The following is a 25,000-nucleotide window of genomic DNA, read 5'->3' on the forward strand; positions in this document are numbered from 1 at the left end:
CTTGAACAAATTCTACCAAGTGCAACATCAGATCAAAGGAGTTCTACTTTTGGGTTACATGTATCTCAGACACGTTCACACTATTACTCCCTACACCTTTACACCCAATCACCCCCTTTCCCCCTCCTCCATCTCCCCGTTCCCCCCTCTAGCCCCATCTTCCCGTTTTTCCCCCTCCTCCTCTCTTCCCCCTAATCTCCCCTCCCGCAATCTCCCCATATTCCCCCTTCCCCTCTATTCCCCCGAATCTCCCCGTTTCCCCTCTCCACCCCAATCTCCCCGTTCCCCTCCCTTCGCTATCTATTCCCCTCAATCTCCCCATTTCCCCCTTTACCCCTCTACTCCCCCCCCCCACACCGTCGCAACTTGTCTGCCAGTAACATTCTCCCTTCTAATCGTTTACTAATCTCCCAGTCATGGTCGAATCTAATCGGCTCTGTTCGGTAACTTATCAGCCCCGTATGGTACGATGCCTGTGTACAGTTTAGGTCTCGTTTCTGAGATCGCTGGCGGCTTCTGCATGAGAAAAGGTTGTTGTTGTTGTTGTCGTTCCCTAGACTGTCTGTCCGAGCAGTCCCGTCTCCCCAAGGAAGGCCACAGCCGAAACTGGGTTTTCCCACAAATCCTTTATAGAGTGTATGTTGTGTTGTTTGCGTGCATGATTGTGTATAATGCAGTCTTCCATTATGTGTTGTATGGTATGGGGTGAAGTGTTACATCCTGGGCAGCTGAAAAGGTTCCTCCTCCTCCTCCATCTCCTTCTCCATCTCCTCACTCCTCCTCCTCCTTCGTCGATTTTTTGGTCAACTCACCCAGACTATATGTAGGAGTGAATTTACTATGCGTGTTTGTGTGTGTGCGTACATGTGTGTGTGAGTGTGTACGAGTGTGTGAAAAATAGGGGCAGATATAAAGATAGAGAAAGAGAGAGAGAAAGGGGAGAGGGAGAAGGGGGGAGAGACGGAAGAGAGAGAGAGAGAGAGAGAGAGAGAGAGAGAGAGAGAGAGAGAGAGAGAGAGAGAGAGAGAGAAAGAGAGAGAGAGAGAAAGAAACAAACATTCACTAGGACGGTATTTAAGGATTTTTCAATTAAATAAGTTTCAACTAAGACAAAAAATAAAAAATAAAAAAATAAAAACACTTCTCTTCCACACTACAGCCCAGCTTTTCCAAGACCTCTCTACGCCATCAATTAAAAAAATCTTGCTCGAAATATTCTGTATTTAATTTTTATTATTATTTCCAATCTTTTGTTACTATATTCATATCAGTCTTTTGTGCGTGTTGAAAACCAAAATGCCGGTTAACAACATACGTACATGCATGTATATATATATATATATATATATATATATATATATATATTTATATATATATATTATTCATATATATATATATATACACATATATATATATATATATGTATATATATATATATATATGTATATAAGTAATAAAAACACTAAAAACGTTTGACCTTAAACGCAGGAGTAATACTAGGACAGATAAACTAACGAAGAAGAGCGCTTTCGTGTATTTACCTCTTCAGTACAGAGGACATTACGACGCACCGAAGATGTAAATACACGAAAGCACTTTGCTTTGTTAGTCTATCACATATATATATATATATATATATATATATATATATATATATATATATATATGTAATGTATGTAGGTAAGGTATACATGTAGACAGATACACACTCATTTGTTTACATGTTATATTATCATGTTCATCTGTCTTGATAAGGCCCCCCATAGTCACAGCTTTTGTTATCTCTTATCTTAAGACTGCTGTACCAGTCAACAGTAGCTACCATCATTATTCGTCACTGCCAGCGATTAAGACTAGACAACTCGCTGTCGTCCTGTCCCCCTTGGGCAATTGACAGCGTCATTCTCGCGTGCGAGAGAACCAAAGAAAGGAGACTGCAGGAGACCTTAAGGCCTACACTAAGCAGTCCCATGTCCATGACCACCTATCCTTCCCATCCATAAAGCTTTCTAACCTTCTCATAATACAACCGACAGTTTTAGTGCTCATGCATGACATGGTTACTAAGTCTATCCCATTCGTTGAGCACTCTATTGGTAAACCAGTTCTTGGTCACTTCTTGGACAAACATACCTGGGGAAGAAGATCCTTTTTCTGTCCCTTATACGTCCCCAGGCGGTAGAAAAATTCCCAAGCCAGGAGGACAGACAGAGCCCCGAAGAGGTAAGGAGCGACGCACCAGTTTTCAACGGTCCCAAAAGCGGTTCCCATAGCACTACCAACGTAAGCACCTGTGGAATTAATTGATAATGATGATGATGATGACAATAAACAGAGGAAAAAAATTACAAAATAAAGAAAAAGAAGATTCCTATGATAAATATATATGAAAATGATGATAAGAATTTTACACTTATACAGTCGTTATGCTCCGACCAAACCTAAAATCCAAGCGACATGACGTCATACAAGAGAAAATGAGTATCCTCAACGTAGTGCTCGCGAACTCCACTGCCCTCTTTGTAAATTGCCTTTAGTAATTACCTTTAGTATTGGCCATTAGGTACCCCGACGGGTAATAAGACCACATACCAAGGTTGGATGCTGTAGTGGTGTTAGTGTGCAGGTTGCAGCCCCTATGCACCGAGAAGTCAGCAGGAAAATTTGTACTCCTAGTAGACAATTCTTTCGCGATTTGGTGCAAATATGTGCCTCTCGTACACTCAATAAATCTGGTGTGGGAAATATCTGGGCTGACAATTGTTGAAAATATAGGGGAAGGGTTCCAAGTGATTACTGGATGATTAAAATCTCCAGCCAACTCTTTATGAGTATAGTTACTGTTAGCTGCCCAAGTTAAAATCTCGTGTAGGACATTATCAGTCATGGTGGCCAAGTTGGGGAGGGGTGCCACATCTGTCTATGACACCTAGTAAAAGTGTTTCACCAAAATGCCCCTTACACGTTACCCACGCACTGTCCTTGTATGTTTCATTTTCAGCAATTTTTTGTGTTATTTGTCTGGCTTGGTATTTGTTTTTCACATAGATGCAGGCTCCTCTTGTGTTCGGTGTTGTGAAGTCACTCGGAAACAAATCATACCCAGGAATAGACATAGTTTGGGGTTGTGGTATGGTACCAATTTTCGGTTTTACTTCAGTTTGCATTATTATGTCATAGTTATGATTAGTGTTTAATTCTAGTACATCATTCTTGCTCATTATTGAATTATCCACATTAGTATAGTAAGTTTTCAAGTTCTCTGTTCTGTTGTAATTAGGTTTTGGTTTATTATTACTGGTGGTAATGTTGTTGATCGTTTGGTTGCTTCTTGATTCCGACTATTTTTCCTCGCTTGATGACCCATTCTTTGTCTGGTTGCAAATTCCTGATAGTTTTGAGTGACGAAACCAAGTTTTTTTTACTCTGTTAGCTGGTTTTTGGTGAGATCGGGCCGAATGAATACTTTGCTATAGATGCCGTGTTCACTGTCTCTCAAGTCCTTGGTTTTGGCCAAGATTTTCTTTTCAGCAAGTGACTCTATCTTCAGTAATCTAGCCTTGCCTTCTATGGGGTCACCTAACCTTGATGGCTTTGTCACCTTCGTAATTAGTTTGAATTCCTCCCTGAGCATTAGAACTACTGTTTGAAGGTCTTCTTCTGGGAAATTCAGTATAACCAAATTTAGCTTTCTCTGAACAATTTGTTCTAGTTCTGATAGGCCCTGCCTCAATTCTCTAGTGTCGACTATACCTGACGTTAAAGCTGAGCCACCATCACTGTCAGTTGTGATATTTGAAATCCTCTTTTCCAGAGCTAGGAGTGAATTCACGATCTTCTGGTTGACTGGATCCAGTTTCTGTTCCAATTCCGTCTTGAAGGCATTCAAAGTTGAGTCATCCTGTGTTGACTAATTTGACTTACAGCTGCCTCTATGTCGGTCAAACGTGCATCCATGGTTGCTTGCAGGTTATTCATCTTCTGGTTGGTATATCTAACACTACTATGAAGCTGTGCAATTTCTTTTGTGTTGTTGGAGTTCTGAATAGCCAGGTTATCTATCGCAGTCTTAATGTCATCATGTTCCCGTTAAATAGCAATAACCTGTAACCTTAGTTTTCTGTCTCTATGCTTACAGTTGTTACAATACCATGCACAATTGTCCTCCTCCTCCTTTAAAGGACGGAACGCACGAGAGGCTGTTTAGCCGCTCAACCGCTGCGGCTGTTTAGCCGTTTTTATAGAACACACTACTTTTAATGGAATTGCGCGCATTAGCGGTTAAGTAACTAATGCGCGCAATTCCATTAAAAGTACTGTGTTCTATAAAAACGGCTAAACATCCGCAGCGGTTGAGCGGCTAAACAGCCTCTCGTGCGTCCGTAGCCTAACAGCTCATATAGCTATTCAGATATATCTATGTACTTGATGTGAAACCACACATCTCATGGCCCTGTCATCTATATCTACTCCTTTATTGCATGAACCACAAACGTGCTCCACTGTTTCCTCATCCGTGGATGTCTGCTTCCCTCCTGTAGCTTTAGGTCCCGTGTCTTGTGAATTATTATAACGAGTTAAAGATCTTCTGGGATTGTCAGCCATGTTTGTAAACCATGCTTCTTCTGAAGTTTAAGTAATATATCACCTACTAATGCTCCTCACCTTTATCTGACGAGCTTTACGTTTAATTATACATTTACCTCCGTCTTCTGGGTATTGAATGATATTTTTGAGTCTTGAATATACAAATTATTGAGTCTTGTAAAATTTAGGTTGTAACTCGATTAGTTGCTACATACATACATACATACATACACACACACACACACACACACACACACACACACACACACACACACACACACACACACACACACACACACACACACACACACACACACACATATAAATATATATAAATATATATATATATATATATATATATATATATATATATATATATATATATATATATATATATATATTTATATATATATATATATATATATATATATAGATGTATATATATTTACATATATATATATGTATATATGTATATATATATTGTTGCGTGATCGCAAGTATGTGTTCCTTTGTAATAGATGTACTTTTCATGTTACCACCTGTTTCGGGTAGTTGTAGCCACGCCCTAATTTTTTCGTCTTTCTGAATTACCGATCGTATGAAATATAATATTCTATGTTCCGTGTGTATTATTCCTTTGTTATCCTTTTATTTTAGTTAGTTAGGATATTGTTCGTCGATGATTGGAGGTAGAATTGTTTCTCCAATTAAGATTGGGCATTAATGGGAGGCGTAACAAGTGGGGGCCTTACGACCGGGATAGTAGCCATTAGTGCATTTATATTGTTAGAACGCCTATACGGTTGTGGTTCATCGCCGAGATTTGTGGTAAGCTATTGAATTGTTACCATTATTTCATGCTCTTGCGATACCAGCTAACAGTTGCATTACCATACGTGTGGCTAATCCCTATTATACGTATTTCATTAATTCAATAGGTTGCCAACTAGCTAATAAGCAACATTTTGTTATTCCTTGTCTTCCAACATCTTAGTTCAACATGTTCAACTTGGAGAACTTCGTAAAGGCGCCTTCAGCCGAAGAGGTAAGGAAGCTTAACAAACCAGAGTTAGAGATGATAGCACATCATTATCAAATAAGCGAGTGCTCCGGTTTAAATAAGAACCCCTTGAAAGACAATTCTTGAGTACTTAGAGGAAAATAAACTCATCCTCGCCTCACGGGAAGATGTTGGGGGTGCTAGCTTTACAGGTTGAACTTAAGAAGTTGGAACTAGAAATAGAGAGACTCAAGTCTCAGTCATGGTATAGAAAAAACACCTAATATTCCGAAATTTAACGAGGATGAACCAGACAAGTTCTTTTCTATTTTCGAGAAGTTAGCACGCATGTACCAATGGCCATTCAGCCAGTGGACGCAGATGGTGTATGGTGCCCTCTCGGGAAAAGCTCTCGACACATTTATTGCACTTTCCGAGAGTCAGAGTAGTGATTATTATGTACTTAAATATAATATTCTACAAGCATACCAACTTGTTCCTGAAGCCTACCGGCAACAATTCAGGAAATGTAGGAAATCCAACCAGGAGACATACGTGGAGTACTTCCAACGAAAGCTCCGCTTGTTCACCCGGTGGGTGGAGAGCGAGGAGGCTCACGTAGACCTGGAGAAACTCAAAGGGTTAATATTGATGGAAGATATTAGAAATAATATCCCTCCAGATGTGCGAGCCAACTTGGATCAGCGAGGTATTCGTACCTTGGCAGAGGCTGGCCCAGCGGCCGACTATTACCATTTAACTAATCCTAGAATGCATTCCAGGTCTCACCCTACCTTGCCCCAAAGCTCCCCCCCCCACTAGGGACTCCAAGCCAGTCGGACCTCCACAGGCTCCTCGACCGCCGGCTCACTCGTCATCTGCTTCATCTACCTCGGGTAAGCCCATTGATAGTGAGACCAGGGAATCTACCCTCACTGGAGGCAGGAGCTATTGCAAGTATTGCAAAAGACCAGGACATCATGTTGATGAATGTTTCAAACTACAACAAAGAAAGGCTCCTCTCCAAGGGTCCCCCTCTCTCTCGATCAATGTGGCCAAGCAATCGGAAAGTTTTTTGGAGCCCTGTCTCACTGCTGTTAGCCCATCAGTTGTCCCAGATAATCCTTCCTCACCTATGTTATCAACATTTGAACCATTCTGTTCTTCTGGTTCAGTGGCCCTTGATCAAGATAGCCCACCTACATCTATCAAGCTTCTGAGAGACACAGGCTCAGCCCTATCATTAATTACAAAAGATGTGGCTGCTTTGATAAATGTATGTTATACTGGGAATTGGGTCCTTGTGAACGGTTTAACAGGCGGGTCACGTATCCCTATATGCCAAGTATACTTGCGGTCAGATATTAGGACAGTTTATGCCCAGGTAGTAGTAGTCGACAAGTTACCTGTAGAAGGAGTTTCACTTCTGATAGGAAATGACCTCGCCGGGGGCACGACGTTACCTAATGTCATAGTCTCCTCGTGTCCCTCTGCCGAGAATAATACTTCCCAATTAGAGGCAGGGTGGAGGCAGAGATTAGCGAGCATAATGAGGATGCTCATGTTGGTGTAATTACCCCCCAACCTAGTGAGAACACAGAGGATGTTCCTACTCAGCCTGACCTTGCTGATTTAAATCTAGGTGAATTTTTTTAAACTTCTCCTCCACCCGGTGACCTTCATAATAGGTTTGATAGCGAAAACGACACTGAGGGAGACAATGTTACCACCCTGGATAGTTTCGGTTCCTCCCCAGTCACTAGGAGTAGGCTCATTTGTTTCCAAAAAGAGGACCCTGAACTAGCCAGTTGTTTCCGTAGAGCTATTAGTGAAGAGGAAGCCAAGTCTGAATCTAACTGCTATTACCTTAGCTCAGACATATTGATGCGAAAGTTCCGTCCTACTGATTCCCCTGCAAATTACCCTTCCCCAAGCCCATTACGGAAGGAGATCCTGGGTATTGCTCATGATGGGGTAGGAGGACATTTGGGAGTTAGGAAGACTAGTGCAAAAATTCTAACTCATTTCTATTGGCCTAAAATGAAGAGAGATATTAGTTCCTACATTAGTACATGTCACCGTTGTCAGGTAGCAGGGAAACCGCACCCCAGCGTTAAACCGTTCCCTCTACAACCTATCCCTGTCATTGAGGAACCCTTTGGCAGAATTGTCATAGATTGCGTTGGTCCTCTGCCAAAGACTCCCCGAGGTAATCAGTTTCTCTTTACTATTATAGACTGTGCCACCCGTTATCCAGAAGCCATTCCCTTGCGCCGCATCACAGCCAAGAATGTGGTGAGAGCCCTTATTCACTTCTTTACACAAGTAGGCCTTCCCACAGTAGTGCAGTCGGACCAAGGATCCAATTTTACTTCCCGATTGTTTAATCAGGTAATGCAGAGTTTGGGTGTCCGGCAGTCTAGGTCTTCAGCCTATCATCCCCAATCCCAGGGGGTGGTGGAGCGATTCCATCAGACATTCAAACGCATGTTGCGCACTTATTGCTTGGAGTTTGGGAAGGATTGGGACGAGGGAGTTGACCTCCTATTCACGGTTAGGGACTCTGTTCAAGAATCCTTAGGATTCTCCCCATTTCAGCTAATTTATGGCCACGAGGTGCGAGGACCTCTCAAAGCCCTCAAAGAAAGTTGGCTGCTAGAAAATAGTGTCACACCCTTGGTATCATATGTAGTTGAGTTTAGAGAAAAATTAAAAGCTGCTGTGAGGCTGGCTAATGCCCATTTAAAATCTGCTCAGATAAAAATGAAGCAACAATTTGACAAAAAACATAAGGTAGAGCATAGGGAATTTAGGGTAGGTGATAAGGTGTTAGCGTTCTTGCCCGTGCAGACACACCCATTCCAGGCAAGGTATGATGGACCTTTCCAAATTGTAGACAGGGTAGGGGACGCCAATTACGTTGTATATACGCCAGGCAGGCGTAAGAAAAAACGTCTGGTGCATGTCAATCTACTGAAACCCTACAGAGTGAGAAAGAGTAAGGAAAGGGAGGAAAATGTTGAACCTTCCTTGTCCGCTTGTGTTGTAGTGCCTACATGTGATAATGATCAGAAAGACAACTTCCCTGAACTCCAGAGTGGCTTGTATGCTAAAGTGGACAATTCCACAATACTCTATGATCCCAGTACAAAGTTAGGCCATCTCTCTAATGACCAAGCGAGTGATATTTCTTCTCTTTTGACAGACTATAGTGTTATATTTAGTGACCATCCTCACCCCTGTTCAGCTGTAGAGCACGACATCGAAACCAACGGAGCTCGGCCCATCCGCCAACGTCCTTACCGCCTGAACGCATTCAAGAAGGAGTACGTCCGTGAGGAGGTGCAACGCCTTCAGGAGGTTGGTATCGTGGAGCCCAGTAGCAGTCCTTGGGCCTCACCCGTGGTCTTGGTGCCGAAGCCCGATGGCTCTATGCGACTGTGTGTCGACTACAGAAAGCTCAACGCAGTCACTGAGCCGGATAGCTACCCCTTGCCACGCATTGATGACGTTATTGACGAGGTTGGTCGAGCACAGTGGGTGACGAAACTGGACCTACTACAGGGCTATTACCAAGTCCGCCTGTCAGAGCGGTCGAGGGCCATCTCCGCGTTCATCACTCCCGAGGGGCTGTATCAGTTTACCGTCCTCCCCTTTGGCTTGCGGAATGCACCTGCAACCTTCCAACGCCTTATGAACATCGTAACGGCGGGGCTGGTGGGTGTCCGCTGCTACCTGGATGACCTCGTCGTCTTCAGCGACTCCTGGGGAGAACACGTGGACCGCCTAAGAGCCCTCTTTGCTGTTCTGGCAGCACACAGTTTGACAGTGAACCTCGCCAAGAGTGAGTTCGGCCATGCCCGCATCACATTCCTGGGGCATGTCGTCGGGAAAGGGGAGGTCCAACCGATTGCAACCAAGATTACAGCCATTCTGCAGTATCCTGCCCCAAGCGACAAAAAGGGAGTGATGAGACTGTTGGGAATGGTGGGCTACTATCGTCGCTTCTGTCCCAACTTCTCCTCCGTGGTGGCTCCTCTCACCGACCTCCTGAGTACTAAGACGACCTTCAAGTGGACCCAGGCTTGCCAGGACTCCTTCGAGAGCGTGAAGGCTCTGCTGGCAAATGCTCCTGTCCTACGTGCCCCTGATCTCCAGAGGCCGTTCACCATCCACGTCGACGCCAGCGAAGTTGGTGCCGGTGCCGTGCTTCTACAAGAGGGTGAGGAGGATCGTGTGTTACATCCTGTGTGTTACTTCTCAAAGAAGTTCCTAAAGGCGCAGAGGAACTATGCCACCATCGAAAAGGAGGCGTTAGCTTTGATTATGGCTCTGGAAGCGTTTAGAGTATACGTAGGAAGCACAGTTCACCCTGTGCAAGTGTTTACAGACCATAATCCCCTGACATTTGTGGAACGAATGAAAAACACTAATCAACGCCTTCTACGGTGGGCATTGGCCTTACAGCCATTCAATTTACAGATCGCGCACATAAGTGGAAAAAATAATGTGCTGGCTGATGCCCTATCCCGAACTACCCATGTGCAAACTTAAAATGTTAGTGTGATTGACCTTGGTTAAAGTGATTCTTTGCTTACAAACCCTTGTAAGCGTATTCTTTTGGGGGAGGGGTGTTGCGTGATCGCAAGTATGTGTTCCTTTGTAATAGATGTACTTTTCATGTTACCACCTGTTTCGGGTAGTTGTAGCCACGCCCTAATTTTTTCGTCTTTCTGAATTACCGATCGTATGAAATATAATATTCTATGTTCCGTGTGTATTATTCCTTTGTTATCCTTTTATTTTAGTTAGTTAGGATATTGTTTATATTGTATATTGTACCTTATTATGTTGATAATATCTGTATGTGTATTATGTTATTCCACTCACCCTGCCTGTAATGAAATAAATAATAACGGCTTGTGAGTTAGCAACTGCGGCCCCCTCATGGTGACCGCAGTCACGAGTGAATCCGCATTCGTATTCTTTCTCTCTAATTTCTGAACCCGTACAGAGCGGACACTTCCCGCTCCTCTATAAAATCTCTAGGTTAAGTGTGTTAGGTGGACCCTAGTGGTAACAAGTGGTCCGGGTAGGCATAAAATAAGTGTGTGTGTAGTGCTAAGTGAATATGTAAATAATTTATGTTAGAACACCATAGTTTTGCCTTAACCTTGCCCCTTTGAGTTATCCACCGGTCACCTAAACCTATTGACATACGTGCTTGAAGGTATTGCACAGATTCATATTTGATGTGCAGTACGTTGTTACCCTGCCATTTAGGCTCAATATGGTTCGTCGATGATTGGAGGTAGAATTGTTTCTCCAATTAAGATTGGGCATTAATGGGAGGCGTAACAATGTATATATATATATTTTCATATATACATATATATTTACATATATATATATATATATATATATATATATATATATACATATATATATATATATATATATCATCCCGAGGTCCAAAGCTTTGTGGTACCAAGTCTGGTAAAAAGTTGATGTTTGTAGCGTCAACTATTTTTAATCCTTTGTGAAGCTAGTTTACAATTTTTATGCCATTAAAGACGAGACAGAGAGAGAGAGACACACTGCCGTTCACCTCCTCCTTCACACACTGCCGCTCACCTCCTCCTTCGCACACTGCCGCTCACCTCCTCCTTCGCACACTGCCGCTCACCTCCTCCTTCGCACACTGCCGCTCACCTCCTCCTTCGCACACTGCCGCTCACCTCCTCCTTCGCACACTGCCGCTCACCTCCTCCTTCGCACACTGCCGCTCACCTCCTCCTTCGCACACTGCCGCTCACCTCCTCCTTCGCACACTGCCGCTCACCTCCTCACTCGCACACTGCCGCTCACCTCCTCACTCGCACACTGCCGCTCACCTCCTCCTTCGCACACTGCCGCTCACCTCCTCACTCGCACACTGCCGCTCACCTCCTCACTCGCACACTGCCGCTCACCTCCTCACTCGCACACTGCCGCTCACCTCCTCCTTCGCACACTGCCGCTCACCTCCTCCTTCGCACACTGCCGCTCACCTCCTCACTCGCACACTGCCGCTCACCTCCTCCTTCGCACACTGCCGCTCACCTCCTCCTTCGCACACTGCCGCTCACCTCCTCACTCGCACACTGCCGCTCACCTCCTCCTTCGCACACTGCCGCTCACCTCCTCACTCGCACACTGCCGCTCACCTCCTCACTCGCACACTCCCGCTCACCTCCTCACTCGCACACTCCCGCTCACCTCCTCACTCGCACACTCCCGCTCACCTCCTCACTCGCACACTACCGCTCACCTCCTCACTCGCACACTCCCGCTCACCTCCTCACTCGCACACTCCCGCTCACCTCCTCACTCGCACACTACCGCTCACCTCCTCACTCGCACACTACCGCTCACCTCCTCACTCGCACACTACCGCTCACCTCCTCACTCGCACACTACCGCTCACCTCCTCACTCGCACACTACCGCTCACCTCCTCACTCGCACACTACCGCTCACCTCCTCACTCGCACACTACCGCTCACCTCCTCACTCGCACACTACCGCTCACCTCCTCACTCGCACACTACCGCTCACCTCCTCACTCGCACACTACCGCTCACCTCCTCACTCGCAAACTACCGCTCACCTCCTCACTCGCACACTACCGCTCACCTCCTCACTCGCACACTACCGCTCACCTCCTCACTCGCACACTACCGCTCACCTCCTCACTCGCACACTAACGCTCACCTCCTCACTCGCACACTACCGCTCACCTCCTCACTCGCACACTACCGCTCACCTCCTCACTCGCACACTGCCGCTCACCTCCTCACTCGCACACTACCGCTCACCTCCTCACTCGCACACTACCGCTCACCTCCTCACTCGCACACTGCCGCTCACCTCCTCACTCGCACACTGCCGCTCACCTCCTCACTCGCACACTGCCGCTCACCTCCTCACTCGCACACTGCCGCTCACCTCCTCACTCGCACACTACCGCTCACCTCCTCACTCGCACACTACCGCTCACCTCCTCACTCGCACACTCCTCACCTCCTCACTCGCACACTGCTCACCTCCTCACTCGCACACTCACCTCACTCGCACACTGCTCACCTCACTCGCACACTCCTCACCTCACTCGCACACTCCTCACCTCCTCACTCGCACACTCCTCACCTCCTCACTCGCACACTCCTCACCTCCTCACTCGCACACTCCTCACCTCCTCACTCGCACACTCCTCACCTCACTCGCACACTCCTCACCTCCTCACTCGCACACTGCTCACCTCCTCACTCGCACACTGCTCACCTCCTCACTCGCACACTGCTCACCTCCTCACTCGCACACTGCTCACCTCCTCACTCGCACACTGCTCACCTCCTCACTCGCACACTGCTCACCTCCTCACTCGCACACTGCTCACCTCCTCACTCGCACACTGCTCACCTCCTCACTCGCACACTCCTCACCTCCTCACTCGCACACTGCTTACCTCCTCACTCGCACACTCCTCACCTCCTCACTCGCACACTCCTCACCTCACTCGCACACTGCTCACCTCCTCACTCGCACACTGCTCACCTCCTCACTCGCACACTGCTCACCTCCTCACTCGCACACTCCTCACCTCCTCACTCGCACACTCCTCACCTCCTCACTCGCACACTCCTCACCTCCTCACTCGCACACTGCTCACCTCCTCACTCGCACACTGCTCACCTCCTCACTCGCACACTGCTCACCTCCTCACTCGCACACTCCTCACCTCCTCACTCGCACACTCCTCACCTCCTCACTCGCACACTCCTCACCTCCTCACTCGCACACTCCTCACCTCCTCACTCGCACACTGCTCACCTCCTCACTCGCACACTGCTCACCTCCTCACTCGCACACTGCTCACCTCCTCACTCGCACACTCCTCACCTCCTCACTCGCACACTCCTCACCTCCTCACTCGCACACTCCTCACCTCCTCACTCGCACACTCCTCACCTCCTCACTCGCACACTCCTCACCTCCTCACTCGCACACTCCTCACCTCCTCACTCGCACACTCCTCACCTCCTCACTCGCACACTCCTCACCTCACTCGCACACTACCGCTCACCTCCTCACTCGCACACTACCGCTCACCTCCTCACTCGCACACTACCGCTCACCTCCTCACTCGCACACTGCCGCTCACCTCCTCACTCGCACACTGCCGCTCACCTCCTCACTCGCACACTGCCGCTCACCTCCTCACTCGCACACTGCCGCTCACCTCCTCACTCGCACACTGCCGCTCACCTCCTCACTCGCACACTGCCGCTCACCTCCTCACTCGCACACTGCCGCTCACCTCCTCACTCGCACACTGCCGCTCACCTCCTCACTCGCACACTACCGCTCACCTCCTCACTCGCACACTCCTCACCTCCTCACTCGCACACTCCTCACCTCCTCACTCGCACACTCCTCACCTCCTCACTCGCACACTCCTCACCTCCTCACTCGCACACTCCTCACCTCCTCACTCGCACACTCCTCACCACCTCACTCGCACACTCCTCACCTCCTCACTCGCACACTCCTCACCACCTCACTCGCACACTCCTCACCTCCTCACTCGCACACTCCTCACCTCCTCACTCGCACACTCCTCACCTCCTCACTCGCACACTGCTCACCTCCTCACTCGCACACTGCTCACCTCCTCACTCGCACACTCCTCACCTCCTCACTCGCACACTGCTCACCTCCTCACTCGCACACTCCTCACCTCCTCACTCGCACACTCCTCACCTCCTCACTCGCACACTCCTCACCTTCTCACTCGCACACTCCTCACCTCCTCACTCGCACACTTCTCACCTCCTCACTCGCACACTCCTCACCTCCTCACTCGCACACTCCTCACTCGCACACTCCTCACCTCCTCACTCGCACACTCCTCACCTCCTCACTCGCAAACTCCTCACCTCCTCACTCGCAAACTCCTCACCTCCTCACTCGCACACTGCTCACCTCCTCACTCGCACACTGCTCACCTCCTCACTCGCACACTGCTCACCTCTTCACCTCCTCACCTCCTCACCTGCTCACCTCCTCACTCACTCACACTACACTCACTCACTCACACTACACTCACTCACTCACTCACACTACACTCACTCACACTACACTCACTCATACTACACTCACTCACTCACACTACACTCACTCACTCACTCACACTACACTCACTCACTCACACTACACTCACTCACTCACACTACACTCACTCACTCACTCACTCACACTACACTCACTCACACTACACTCACTCACTCACACTACACTCACTCACTCACACTACACTCACTCACACTACACTCACTCACACTACACTCACTCACTCACTTACACTACACTCACTCACACTACACTCACTCACACTACACTCACTCACTCACACTACACTCACTCACACTACACTCACTCACACTACACTCACTCACTCACTCACACTACACTCACTCACACTACACTCACTCACTCACTCACACTACACTCACTACACTCACTCACTCACTCACACTACACTCACTCACTCACTCACACTACACTCACTCACACTACACTCACTCACTCACACTACACTCACTCACTCACACTACACTCACACTACGCTCACTCACTCACACTACACTCACTCACACTACACTCACTCACACTACACTCACTCACACTACACTCACTCACACTACACTCACTCACTCACTCACACTACACTCACTCTCTCACTCACACTACACTCACTCACACTACACTTACTCACTCACTCACTCACACTACACTCACTCACACTACACTCACTTACTCACTCACACTACACTCACTCACTCACTCACACTACACTCACTCAATCACTCACACTACACTCACTCACTCACTCACACTACACTCACTCACACTACACTCACGCACTCACTCACACTACACTCACTCACTCACACTAGACTCACTCACACTACACTCACTCACACTACACTCACTCACTCACTCACACTACACTCACTCACTCACTCACACTACACTCACTCACACTACACTCACTCACTCACTCACACTACACTCACTCACTCACTCACACTACACTCACTCACACTACACTCACTCACACTACACTCACTCACACAACACTCACTCACACAACACTCACTCACACAACACTCACACACACAACACTCACACACACAACACTCTCACACACAACACTCACACAACACAGCCTACAACGGCCCACGATAACAATGGTCTTCACAATCCCTTTACAATAATTTATCAGTTAACGTGGATGTGTTGATCTCGTGAAATCCTTGCCAGTTAGTCAGGTTCTTGCCCAACAACAAAAAATAAAAAATAAAAAAAATAAATAAATGAATAAATAAATAAATAAACAAATAAAAAAATAAATGAAAAAATAAATGAAAAAATAAATGAAAAGATAAATGAAAAAAATAAATGAAAAGATAAATGAAAAAATAAATGAAAAATTTAATGAATAAATCAATGAATTAATAAATGAGTTCATAAATAAAGTAATGAATAAATGAATGAATAAATAAATGGATAAATAAATGATGGAAAAAAAAAAAAACATCAGAAACCAAAATTCGAATCGGCTCTCGATCTTACCTAAGAAGACGATGAAGGCACCGAGAGGTCGGCTGGTTAGGGGCAGCGCCTCCTCCAATATCTCGTACACAGCCGGGTACGCCAGGCCCTGAGGAACGAACAACCCCGTCGATGACGTCAGTATGTATCGATGACGTCATATATTCATGACGTCACAATATATGAGAGCCAATAAGGGGAGGGGAAAAGGAGGGTTGACTTTAGTCACAGCGTAACATGGCATGGACCTCACCCCAACACAAAAATAACCTAAAACCAAACCCAATCTTAACTCCCCAAACCCAGTCCCAACTACCCAAGCCCAACATCCAAATCCCCACACCTCATCCCAACTCCCCAAACCTCATCCCAACACCCTAAACCCACTCCAACCCCCACACCCCACTCCCAATTCCCCAAACCCTAACACCCACCCCAGCCCCTTAAACCCACTCCCAACCCCCAACCCACTCTTTAACTACCAAACCCACCCATAAATCCCCAAACCCAGTCCTAACCCCCAACCGACTCATTAACCACCAAACCCACCCCTAATTCCAAAAATACAACCTCCAACCCCTCAAACCCACCCCAACCCACAAAAACCACTCCCAACTCCCCAAACCCCGACACCCACTCCCAAGCCCCTCAAACCCACTCTCAACCCACTCCTTAACCACCAAGACCATCCCGAACTCCCTACCCTTAACCCTAACCCCAACCCCCCGCCCCGTCTCCCCCCCCCTCCAGCTCTTACCTGGCCCAGACCTGTCAGGAACCTGAGGGCGATCAGAGCCCACGGGGGACCGGAGGTGATGCAGATGGGCGCCACGAGGGCCATGACCCCCGCCCAGGCCAGGGACACGGCCAGGGGGACGCCGCCCCCACGCCCAATCCTGAAACAAAGACGCAGCGGGAAATGAGATTTAGGGAAGCAAATAGGCAAGAAGTGGTTTACTCGGTGAGTGGTCAACGAATGTTAACCATTTCGTGAGGGCTGAAACTATTGGTTTTTATTAAGAGAAGGTTTATGGATGGAGTGGATAGGTAGTTATGGATTTGGAACTGCTTAGTGTAAGCCTTAGGGTCTCTTGCAGTCTCCTTCATTATTATGTTCTCATGTTAACCAGGGTGACCAGATTTCAAGAGCGGGAATGTGCTAGTCAGCGACAGGAATTATGCTAGACTGGCAAAAACCATGCTAACTGTTCTTCCTCTTAATACGTTCAGTTTCTCTTATATTTTCTTTTATCAAAAGAGCACAACTGTATGTGAAAATATGCTAAATTTAGCATAATTTTGCTAAATCTGGTAACCCTCCTCTCTTCCTCCTTTTCTTCTTCCACCACCACTTCCTCTCTTTTTCCTCTTCTTGTTTCTTCTCTTTTTTCCTTACCTTTCTCCTTTCCCAACTCATCAAACTTTTATGCACACACACACACACACACACACACACACACACACACACACACACACACACACACACACACACACACACACACACACATTACCCATTGATCGGTCATATATGAGCTCTGAGCTCTTTTTCGGAAGGGAAGTAGTTGTCGATCACGAGTTCAACACATGATCCAAGACCATGGTGAATCACACACACACATAAATACATACACATACACAAAACACAAACACACACTTTCGACAAATTCCCACAAAAAAAATATTAAGAAAACTAGAAATCATAGGAGGCGATACAAGGTAAACTACTGAAATGGATGGAGGACTTTTTGCACGGAAGAAAAATGAGGGTAGTGGTCAGAAGAGGTGATTCGTGGAGTATCACAGGGATCAGTATTGGCTCCAATAATGTTTGCTTTTTATGTGAATGATATGGACGAGGGTGTGGAATGTTACACGAGCTTCTTTGCAGATGACGCAAAACTGTCAAAAGAAGATATGAACAGGGTGGGAATGGAGTCAGAAATGGAGAGTAGACTTCATTATTAAGAAATGTAGCATAATGGAATTTGGAAAAAAGGATATCAGGACAATATAAAATTGGTCCAAAGGAAGTAAAGTAGGATCTGAAAAAGACCTGGGAGTAATCATCACAAAGGATATGTCCCCTGACAAACAAATAAACAAAATTGTCGGTGAAACCTATAACTTGCTAAGATCAATAAAAGTGGCTTTTACTTACTTGAATGAAGAAATGGTAAAGAAAATACTAGTCACACTGATAAGGCAAAAATTGGAGTACACAGCGACACTATGGCCACTCAGTACTTAAAAGAATACAAGGAAAATTGATAGAATCCAGAGAACAACTACGAAGATGGCCCCAACACTATCAAAACTGTCACAAGAAGACAGATTGCCAAAACTAGAATCGCCGACTCTGGAACAAAGGAGAGAAAGAGGTGACTTGTTTACCGTCTACAGAATTATGGGAGAAAACTTAATAAATTAGGATAAGAGAAACACAAGAGGACATGGAAGGAAGCTCAAAAAGGACAGTTATACAAGAGAACTTAAAAAGAACAGCTATCACTTCAGAATGGTAGAGGTATGGAACATACTAGACGAAACAATAGTGTGTGCAAAAACAATACACGAATTTAAGAGCAAATTAGATATGACGAGATACAGAGACGGGACACCACGAGCGTAGCTCCCCTTCCTGTAAGATACAACTAGGTAAACTAGGTAAATACACACACACATACACACGGTCCGAGTTCAATTCCCGTCCAGGGCTGAAAATTTCAGCATCGCTGCACTGCGAACCGCCACTCCAGCTCTGATGAACAAGGAGCTGTGTGTGTGTGTGTGTGTGTGTGTGTGTGTGTGTGTGTGTGTGTGTGTGTGTGTGTGTGTGTGTGTGTGTGTGTGTGTGTGTGTGTGTGTGTGTGTCATTCACCATTGTTTTGGATCACGTGTTGGAGTCCTGATCGTCAGCTATTGCCCTTCTGGATGAGAGCTCAGAGCTCGTATATGACCGATCTATGGATAATGATCGCACACACACACACACACACACACACACACACACACACACACACACACACACACACACACACACACACACACACACACACAACTCCTTGCCCACGAGAGTTGGAGTACCGACTTGCAGCGCAGCGATACTGAAATAATTTTAGCCCTGGACGAGATTCGAATTCGGGCCGCTGGATTAGCGATTGCAAACTCTACCAATGCGCCGTCGAGCCGTGTGTATGTATGTGTGTGTGTGTGTGTGTGTGTGTGTGTGTGTGTGTGTGTGTGTGTGTGTGTGTGTGTGTGTGTGTGTGTGTGTGTGTGTGTGTGTGTGTGTGTGTGTGTGTGTGTTGTGTGTGTGTGTGTGTGTATGTGTGTATGCGTGTGTATGTGTTTGTATGCGTATATACATGTACATATGTTACGCGTGTGGGTGTGTGCGTATGTATACGTATATATGTCGTACATATGTTACGTGTGTGCGTGTCTGCATCGTGGCTGTTGCATTCTCCTCATCTGCGTCGTCGCCGCCTGAGGTCGACCCGAGTAGGCCTGTGCGCTCGGACCTCGGGACGACCGTGCACGGCAGAAACTACTTCGACCGAGAAGACCGGGCACCCCTTCCTTCGAGACCTTTTGCGACGGTGATCCGGCAACGAAGACCTCTGGAGACGGCGAACCACGCGCGAGGACGCGACAGGAAGGGGATAATATGCCTATTGAGTATGTAAGGAAGTTGGTGACAGAGTTTGGGAGAGTGTGTGATAGAAGAAAGTTGAAGATAAATGTGGGTAAAAGTAAGGTGATGAGATGTACTGTACATGGGATGAAAGTGGCAGCACACTGGAAGTGGGCATGGGTGAAAGACTGGAGGAAGTGGATAGTTTTAGATACTTGGGTGCAAATGTGGCAGGAAAAGGTGGAATGAAGGTGGAGGTAGAATGTAGATTGAGAGAAGCGAGTAAATGCCTTGGTGGATTAAAAAGTGTAATGAGGAATAGACATTTGGGAATGGATGCTAAGAGGAGACTATATGAAGGAGTGATTGTGCCAACAGCACTGTATGGGGCAGAAACATGGAACATAAGAGAGGAAGAGAGAAGGAGTTTGAATGTGTTTGAGATGAGGTGTCTGAGAAGTATGATGGGAGTTACTAGGCTGGATAGAGTGAGAAATGAGGAGGTGATGAGAACAGGGGTGGAAAGGGAGTTGGGAGATAGGGTTGATGAAAGAGTATTGGGATGGTGTGGACACATGGAAAGAATGAGTGAAGAAAGACTAGTAAAAGAGGTATGGAAGGCAGATGTGGAGGTAGTGAACATGAGGGGGCGACCTAGGATGAGATGGATGGATGGGGTAAAAGTGGCTTTGGGGAAGAGGAGAATGTCTGTTGAGGAAGGACGGGAGAGGACAGAAGACAGGGGTGAATGGAGAATGGTTGTATATGGATGAAGTTGTGATGCATGAGGTGGAATGGGTGGGGGGATGGGGGGTGAGGTAGTATGTGTGAGAAAATTTTGACGCAGTCCGAAGGGTTTTCTCCCCGTCTTCTCCTTTTCTGCATGAGGGGACGGAGAGGGGGGTCGCCGATTTAATGAAGCGGCTTTGCTGTGGATGCGATGTGTCTTGTGACGCTGCCTCTGACCCAGGGCTGTGGACAAGATGCAGAGATGACCCGTCATCCAGGAGGTGCCAACATAAGAGGGAGGGTGGAGGGGAGTGGAGCGTATTTGGGATGGGTGGAGATGGTTTTTATGCCTTTTTCTTTTTGGCTACCTCACCTGTAAGGAGGAAAAAGCCTTTGGTATATGTAAGTATGTATGTATGTATGTATGTATGTATGCATGAGTATGTAAGGTAGGCATCCCCCGTCCCTGGCAGAGCGGTCTAACGGTTCGTCGAACGCGGTTCGACAGACACGTGTTTAAAGTGATGTGTGAACGTCTGAACAGGGTATTTGGTTGTCGAACACGTTGGTTAAACCCCAAATACCCCGTTCACACATCACTTTAAACACGTGTCTGTCGAACCTCTTAGACCCGGCGAAGCCAAGGCAAGGGGACTTCGCCGGGGCGAGGCTGGAGGGTTAGTGCCCCTCCACGCTTGCGTAGTCGTCGAAAGACTAGAAGGAACCGCTCATCGTCGAAGACGTTTGTTATATTTTACTTTTCTCTTCAAGATCCCAAGGCCGAAGGAAACGATAGGATAACGCCGCGAACCATTGACCCTTACCATCGCCATCTGCCATTACCAGTACCATTACCGAGTCCGCAAGAGCCCAGGAAAAACGGGCTATTTATAAATGAGGACAATATTGCGTCATTTACCATTACCAAGTCCGCGCGGGCCCAAGAAAAACGGGCTATTTTCATCGCGGACCACGAATTTCGTCCAGTTGGCCATTACCGCATTGGACAGACGTCTCGGCTCTTCTTTTACGGTAACTGATCCGAGACGATCGGAATGTTTCCCTCGGCTGAATATCATCGCCTGGCGGCACCCAGAAGGAAATGCATCGAACTCGATGACGTCGACGGGGAGTTTCTTCAGCTGAATAAAATTACCTGGCGACAGTAAGGTGAGGTACAATAGCGCATACACGCCAAAGGGTCCAATGTTGTTTTAAATTCGTGATCGAAATTTCATCGTAGTCGTCGTTCTTTCGTTATTTGGCCAATTCACTTCTTCGCCAGTTCGTGCGGTCACCAGAAAGACACACCCTCGGTCGAAAGAAGAGAGAGAGAGAGAGAGAGAACTCTTCAGGTTCATTGCTCTTTTCCCCCATTCGTGTACCTCGTTCTTCTCGGTACCAGACGGTTCTCTTCAGCTTCGGAGAGTCCCTCGTCCACAAGTGGATCGAAAAAATTTCTCGGTCAGACTCTCGGATTGAGGATCCACCAAACACCAAGTGATCCTATTCAGCTGAAGGGAACCAGGCCTGCAGAGGTGTTCACAACACTCACGATTCCACTCCCACGAAGTGGTAAGTGAAAAATCCCTGGTGTTTTTTTTTTTTTTTTTTTTTTTTTTTTTTTTTAGGGTGATGCTTGGGTCGCCTCCCCACCTGGCCAGAGCTGTCGGGAACCACCACAATAAGCACGCCGCGGCTCCCGGGAATCGAACTCGCGTCCACCTGATCATAAGACTGTCATGGTATCCAGTAGTCTACCTCGCGGCCCATGGAAAAGCTGGCACCAGTGACCACAATATCCAAGTTCCCCCATCAGCTTTTCGACTGGGCGCTTGGGGGACTTCGTTGTGGTCGACATCAGGCGATTTTGTTCGGTTAACGAGGTCATCTGGGGACGCGAACCAGATCAACGACAATCTTTTGAAATCCCGCCGACAATAAGTCATTTCCCCAAAGCTTGGAGTCACATAAATATTGCGAAATAATAATCTCTCACTCACTATCTCTCTCTCTCTTTCTGTTTGGGTGTGGGTGGATGGGTGGGTGGGTGTGGGCATCTCTCCCTCTCTCTAGTTAGACAAATAGGACAAAAAGAACACCTGCCACAATGGAACAATGCATGGACAATGAAGAAAGGTTGAGAATAAGTAGTCATAATGGAAAGAGTGGAGTGTCACGGTACACGTACACACACACACACACACACACACACACACACACACACACACACACACACACACACACATATATATATATATATATATATATATATATATATATATATATATATATATGCTAATAAGAACACGGGTACGTGTGTTCACTTATGCAAAGTAGACCACTTGGAAAAAGAAACTAACGAAGCAGAGCGCTTTCGTATATTACATCTTCAGTGCAACAAGTACATAGTGATATATATATATATATATATATATATATATATATTTTTTTTTTTTTTTTTTTTTTTTTTTTTTTTTGTCCAGCGGCCCTTGCCGATTTTGGGACTGGCTTTTAATTTACCATGTAATGTGTGTTTGCCATGTAATATGTGTAATGTGTGTTTATCATAGTGATAGGAATACATAGAAAATATATACATGATACAAAGGAACAAGGACAGTTTGAATAAGCGTAGCGACCAATTACCCCCTGGAGAGCGGAAGGTCATTGTCAATTATCTTAGGATGGTGGGGCGACATCAGGTCACAGTCGCCAGGGTCACTGTTTCTACTAATGATATAGGGCGACATTAGGTCAATTCGTTGGGTCACATTTTTACCTGATATTATCTTACTAATTTCTTGACAAATGAAATTATCAAGTTTGTACAAGCCTTTATGTAGGTTGGTATTTTGATTACTGGTGGTATGAATCAAACTGCACTCTATTAAATTTCTTGCTATTATGTTGTTGGTATAATAGATTGCCTGGGCATTACCCCCAATCAACTGGATGATTATTTAATTCAATATGCTTGAATATACCACTAGAATGATTGCCATCCCTAACATTTTTCTTGTGTTGTTCAATTCTAATGTTTAAGGGTTTGGCAGTTTGACCTATGTAAAATTGATTACACATTTTGCAAGGAATTTTATAAATGCATCCTTTTTTAATTTCAATACTATTGTTGATGAGTTTATGTTTTACTGTACTATCATGTTTAAAAACTACCTTTACGTTAAATCTTTTTAATAATTCTGTGATACTTAACAAATTTTCTTGAAATGGTAAAATTAAAACATTATGATAATTGAAAGGTGATTTAGGCTGAGGAGTTAAAAATGATTTCCTTGCAAAATTGTAAGCAATATCAAGGAATTGCTTAGGGTATTTTAATTCTAGCCCAATGTTAAAAACATTTCTGATTTCTTCATCAATAAATTCAGGACTACAAATACGAAAAGCTCTTAAATACATTGAGGCAAATACTGTACGTTTAATATTATTTGGATGAGAATAATAATAATGAATATACATATATATATGTATATATATATATATATATATATATATATATATATATATATATATATATATATATATATATATATACATTAACATATATATGTATATACATAGGTATATATATATATATATACACAAGTATATATATATATATATGTATATATATATATATATATATATATATATATATATATATATGTATATATATATTAACATATATATATATGTGTGTGTGTGTGTGTGTGTGTGTGTGTGTGTGTGTGTGTGTGTGTGTGTGTGTGTGTGTGTGTGTGTGTGTGTGTGTGTGTGTGTGTGTCTTGCTGGGATTACAAACACAGGAAACTACCGAATCCAAGTTGTAAACATACAACTCTAAGCAGCTGTTCAAACACGGGAATTCTCCAAGTCATCCAGTGTCCGTCATATGGACGATTCTCTTTCTCTCTTTTCAAGAGAGAGAGAATGCTAATGGATCTCCGTATTTGATCAGCGTGGGAGTGTTGACTCCCACACTCCCAGAGGAACTCTTATGACACGAAAAAATGCGTCCTAACTCCCTTGCACGCCCACTCCCAGCCTTTTATCCCATGTCATTGTTATGATAAAGAACATATTCCCAGAACATCAGAAGAACACGATTTCAGAATATCATGTTATACGCAGAGAAACAAACCGCTTATTGGTATCGTTGTTTGCGTCTCGGCCTGCCAACTCAGCAGAACCGAGATCGAGCCAAGCTAGGTCTTGATAATCATCACAATTCACACCTTCTTTACAAAGTGGCATCTATTTCGTTCGACTTTGTGGCACTCTGATTGGCACTGGAGAAGCCTCAAGACCTTCCGTATACTGTGGCACTCTTCCTTATCTTCTGGATGGCACCCTATCTCCATGGCACCTGTCTGGGACACCTCCCAGGTGCCA

At 45.7% G+C, this 25,000-nt stretch overlaps 1 protein-coding gene across 4 annotated transcripts in view; it reads right to left on the bottom strand.

Moving 5' to 3' along the window:
- Positions 1-25,000, bottom strand: part of LOC143028604 (uncharacterized) — a 76,201-nt gene that overhangs the window by 7,854 nt on the left and 43,347 nt on the right. For all 4 annotated transcript variants that reach the window (XM_076190946.1, XM_076190949.1, XM_076190948.1 and 1 more), the window contains 3 exons: positions 17,000-17,138; positions 16,264-16,351; positions 2,134-2,291 (listed from right to left, as the gene is read on the bottom strand). In XM_076190946.1, coding sequence (XP_076047061.1) covers positions 2,134-2,291; positions 16,264-16,351; positions 17,000-17,138 — 385 coding nt within the window. The remainder of the gene's footprint in view (positions 1-2,133; positions 2,292-16,263; positions 16,352-16,999; positions 17,139-25,000) is intronic.

This window comes from Oratosquilla oratoria, chromosome 9 (genome assembly GCF_046742065.1).
Source record: "Oratosquilla oratoria isolate Oo_2021 chromosome 9, ASM4674206v1, whole genome shotgun sequence".
In the NCBI taxonomy this organism is placed as follows: Eukaryota; Metazoa; Arthropoda; class Malacostraca; order Stomatopoda; family Squillidae; genus Oratosquilla; species Oratosquilla oratoria.